Raw genomic sequence first — 5,272 nt, 5'->3', positions numbered from 1 at the left:
GGCGAGTTCTTTGAGCAAACCTATGGTGTTGCCATGGGCTCACCCCTATTCCCTGTAATTGCTAATCCTTTTATGGAAGATTTTTAATCCAAGGCTCTAACCTCGGCCCCCTACTACCTAAACTTTGGAAAATATTTGTAGATGACACTAATTTCATCTGGTTGCATGGCCAAGAGGAGTTAGATCTCTTCTTCTATGGAACAAGAAGTCAATGGTTTCCTCCCTTTCATTGATATTGTTATTTCTAAGAATATTGATGGTTCCCTCTCCCACCAAGTGTCTCGGAAGAAAATGCATACAGAGTAATATCTTCGTGCCAGTTCCCATTATTTACTGGCTCAAAAGTTGGGCATTCTCAACACACTCGCTATTCGTGCCCTAAGGATCTCTAATGAAAAAAAGCTTCGATAATGAGAAATCCCATCTCCTTAATGTATTTGTTGAGAACTGTTATAGAAGATACCTAGTTCAGAAGGCTTTCCTCAAAGCTTCTAAAAATTCGGTAGTTAAAAACGAACCTAAAGAACGAGTCCCAGGGGTCCATCTACCTTTTGTTCAAGGGACGACTACTAAGATTGCGAGGATCCTTAGCAAGCATAATTTTCCCTCAACCTTTAGACCCCTTAACACCATTTGTAAATCCCTCTAATCAGTGAAGGATCCTGTCGACCCTAAGGACATGAAGGGGGACTATAGTATTCTTTGTTCTTGTGGGACCCCCTATATTGGTGAGACTAGATGCTTGACTAATCAAAGAATTAGTGAGCATGCAGTTGACCTTAAACATAGGATAACCAAGTCTTCTGCACTAGCAAAGCATGTGAAGAAGACCAAGCATCATGTCTGTATTGAGGAGGCCAATATTATTGTTAGAATTTCATAGTTCCATCACCGAAAATTTAGGGAAGCCATTGAAATTGAAAGAAGACCAAGCAATATCAATAGAAATAATGGTTGGAAGATTAGTAGTTACCGGGGCCTAGCCCTCGCCTCCTATTTGTTTCCTTCCATTCCTCCCCTCCCTCTTTTAATAGCTTGTTCTAGAGATTTCCCCTTGATATCCTTTAACCTTATTTCTTTAACCATAGTTCTTTGATCCTCTTTGGAAATCTTCCTTGATTTCTTATAATCCTTTTCATACCTTTCTTAAAGGGTTAGATTATATAGTATAAGATATTTAAATAGAAAATTTATGTTCTAAGTAGATGGCTTTACTAATAAATTTATATTAATTAGTTACCCATCCCTTAATTAAATACTATTATTATAACACTATTATATTAATAATAACAATACAATAAATCCTTACAATTACTAATTTCCCTAGAACTAGTAATATAGGTTCCTATTAGATTACTAATAAATTGATACCCTAACCATTGATAGTAAGAATAATACCATTATCATATCGAATATTACTTTTAATATATGTTAAATATTAGTATAGATATTCCCTTTTCATGACTAATATGAAGGGATCTAGTATATATAATATAACGATAATTAAGATTATTTTAGTTAATGTTAAATCCTTACATTTAATAATATCCATAGATCTATTAAATTTATATTAATTAGTTACAAAAGACATTAATAATAAGATTAATACTATAAAATTATTATTATTATTATTATAATATAAAATTAATTATTGGAGGGAGTTAGAAGAGATTTTAAGAGTTCTATTGGATGAGTGTTCTCTAATTGGATTGGTGCTCTCTCTCGCTCGCTCGTGAAGGGGAGCTACCGCTGCTGCTTCTTCTTCAAATAACTTCCTGCTCTGCCCATACTCCCACTTCGCCATCATTTATATATAGCCTCACAGGGACATAGTACAACCTCCCCTCCCCCGAAGATCCCTATTCATTCGCATTTTTTTTTTTTTTTTCGCATAACTGAAGGCCAATAGGAGTTGGAGTTGACCCACATGCCCTCCCTGCCTGCTTGCTTGCCTGCATCTGCTTTTTAGCAAAGTGTGAATCTGGTTCTTGTTCTTGTTCTTGTTCTTGTTGGCCAACAATGGCTCTTGGGAGATCCACCCAGTGGTAATGGGTTCCTTCCTTAATCTTCTTCTGTGGGATCGAGCGAGGCAATAAACACTTTATATATGCGAGAGAGAATTTCAGGCATATGGAACAACTGGGCACCATTCTTCTTATTGGGATTTGCTGCTGATTTCTACGTTAATAATGATGTCCAGGCCCGGAATCAAATCTGCAACTCTCGACTCCTCGGTAAATGATCCCTTGAGTTGCTTCCTACTGGTTTCAATCCAAGTGGTTCCCGGAGGATGGAGGGTCGTGCTCGTGAAGATCAACATTAGTCTAGGGCATCTGACCTCTTTTCTGAAGCCCGTCTCGGTTCTGCGCATAGCTCCCTGTACTCCTCACCATCGCTGACTACACCCGTCGCTTTCGCTTCTCGACCTGTGGAAAATATGGCCGACAATATGGAGACAGATGCAGTGGACTATTCGGATGAACCGTTTCCGGATAGGGTTATATTCCAAAATCCTAGCTTTGTAACTGGTTCTCCGTCTGCACCGCCTTCACCGACAACTGGCCCGGTATCTGATCATCCTTCGCCCGTTGTTTCACTCCCCCGGCACGGCTCGGTTCCACCCTTTTCCGGTCCTCCTTGTGACTCTCCCGCTTTGGAGGCCCCTCCATTATCTCCGGGCACTCTACAGACTCTCTCCTCTCATCCTCCGCCTTCACCCTCATTCGACCCTCTATCACCATCTTTTTTCCTTGATCCGTCTGATAACCCCCCGGATCCGGCCCCGTCGCACACTCCCTGTGCGGGATCTCGCCCTTCAGGGTGCATCGAATCCCCTGCGGTCAAGGTTAAGCCAGTCAAGCCCTTCCCTCAGGAAGGAGTACCAAACCCTCTGTTCGACCATCCGTCTGCACCTCGTACTTGCAAGAAGAAGTCGAAGTGCATTAAGGCTACTACAAGAGACATCACCATCTGATTTGGAGAGGATTTGATTTTAGGAGATTTTGCAATTATGGCCAGTACTGTGCTGGTAGGGCATGTCCGGGGCAGGGCATATTCAGCTAAATGGCTGTCGCAATGGGTGAATGAGATTTGGGGAGGAATGCTTATTGATCTGCCAGAAGTACATGTTCTACCAAGGGGATGGTTCTCTCTCCATTTTTCTGAAGAAAGCTACACGAATCTAGTTCTGGCTAGGTATTGGCATATCGAAATGGCCCCGGTCCTCCTCAAGAGATGGAGCCCTCTATTCGACCCTGAACGTGAACAAATCGGAGTCGGACCAATCTGGGTACGTTTGCCAGGTCTTCCTTTACAGTACTGGTGCGAAGAAGTTTTCATCAGGATCGGTAATGCTCTAGGCACCTACTTAGATCATGATCGCACATTTGTGGAATCCAGAAGCAGGACACTCGCTCGTATATTGGTACATTTAGATACTCGGGAGGGGCTGGAGGAAAGATTACATTACAATGGGGGAGACATAACAGGACCCAGATACTAGAATATGAGGGTGTCCCGTTCAGGTGTAGGCAATTCCACAAGGTGGGGCACCTTATCAAAGAATGCCCACTCATTCGGAAATCAGACGGTTCTCCGAGGAACACTCCTGCCCCTTCCAGGACCGCCTCTCCTATTACATCGCGACCCATCTCTGCTGGACCATCTCCGGTGGCTTCTTCACCAGTGGTGGATCCCGAACACAGGCACTCTACGCCACCGATGACCAGGGCTCGCTCAGCCGCAGGATCGGTTTCAGCCACGGATACTCCTCTTAATCCCTCTCTCTCCTTTTCTGATCAGATTAATATTATTGTTGTATCATCTATTCAGCCATCTCAGTCTCCTCTCTATGTACCATCTCCACCCATTATTGCTACCACTGGACCCTCATTGCCCTCTCTTGTCTCATCATGCCCCCCCGATCATCCTCTGCTGATTCTCCTCCTCACTCATATTTCCTTCGATCCCGATCTCATATCACAGACTCGTCGGTCCACCAGTCCGGTCTTGGTATCATTGGGTCAGGGGTCGGACCCTTGCCTACCAGGGGTAGGAAAACTGATCTCTCAAAAGCTATTATGAAAGCTGGGGCGAAGGTTGTATCTGGGCGGCAATCTACCATCGATGGGGTCCTTAGAACAGGACGGACCCCGCGTAGGGTTCCTCCATGAAGTGCTTATATTATAATTGCAGAGGGTTGGCTAGTGCCCCTAAGAAACTAGCCTTGAAGCATCTCATTGAGACTGAATCTATTTATATTATTATGCTACAAGAGACTCTTTGCTCTACTGAACAGATCTCCAAAACCTTTCAAGCTCTGACTCTAGGTTGGTCATTTATAGCCCTAGATGCTGCCGGTAGATCTGGAGGACTGGAAATCGGAACTAACCCCCGCTCTATTAGGGTCGATGCCACTTGGGGAGGGACTGGTTACTTGGGTCTGGATCTCTTTTCGGTTGACCTAGGCATGGAACTCAGGATGGTGAATGTATATGGCCTGTGTAATCACAGAGAGCAATTCTGGCAGAAACTCTTACACCTCTCTCTATTGGAAGGGGATAAGACTATCATCGGTGGTGATCCCAATTTCTCACTAGGGTTCAGAGAATCATGGAGATCGACGGCACAAATTGACTCTATTACAAATTATATGACCAACTTGTTAGAACAGATAAGCTATGTAGATATCCCCATGCAAAAACTCCTTCCGACTTGGAGAAATAGAAGGGTGGGGGATGCTGCGTTGGCCCGTAGACTCGATAGATTCATCATGAAAGATTCACTCCTTCATCAGCTGCACCATTACAAGCAATGGATAGGATCAGAAGGCATATCAGATCATTTGCCTATATATTTAGAAATTCAAGGGCCTTGCAGAAAACCAAAGGCCCCCTTCAAGTTTAATCACATCTGGCTGAGAGACCCGACCTATATTAAGATGATCTCTGATTATTGGCTTTCCCACCCCATTAATGGAGAAGAATATTTGGCTAGGGGGTTTTGCAAAAATCTCTCAGAAATCAAACACCTCTCCATTAACTGGGCTAAGGAAAAGCATGCCCGGGATACATCTCATCTCACACATATTGAATCATAATTGAGCATTCTTACTGATGAGTGAGGGTTGGGATTCTTAATAGCAGAGGATAAGGGATGTATGATTGAATTGGAAAACCAGAAGGCTTATATTCTAAAGGAGCGAGAGGAATCCCTGAGACTAAGGAGCAGAGCAATCTGGTTACAAGCAGGGGATGATAACTCAAAATTTTTC

At 43.3% G+C, this 5,272-nt stretch overlaps 1 protein-coding gene across 1 annotated transcript; it reads left to right on the top strand.

Annotated features, from left to right (window-relative positions):
* The first annotated feature begins 3,010 nt into the window (after nt 1-3,010).
* LOC149149068 (uncharacterized) lies at nt 3,011-3,502 on the top strand. Its single transcript, XM_089442380.1, has one exon. The coding sequence runs from the start codon at nt 3,011-3,013 to the stop codon at nt 3,500-3,502; it is 492 nt and encodes a 163-aa protein (XP_089298506.1).
* Nucleotides 3,503-5,272: the final 1,770 nt, after the last annotated feature.

This window comes from Pinus tabuliformis, chromosome 9 (assembly GCF_031772625.1).
Source record: "Pinus tabuliformis cultivar Carrire ecotype Pingquan chromosome 9, CPIR1, whole genome shotgun sequence".
Classification (NCBI taxonomy): domain Eukaryota; kingdom Viridiplantae; phylum Streptophyta; class Pinopsida; order Pinales; family Pinaceae; genus Pinus; species Pinus tabuliformis.
The sequence above is the reverse complement of the archived record's forward strand: the minus strand, read 5'-3'. Positions and strand labels throughout refer to the sequence as shown.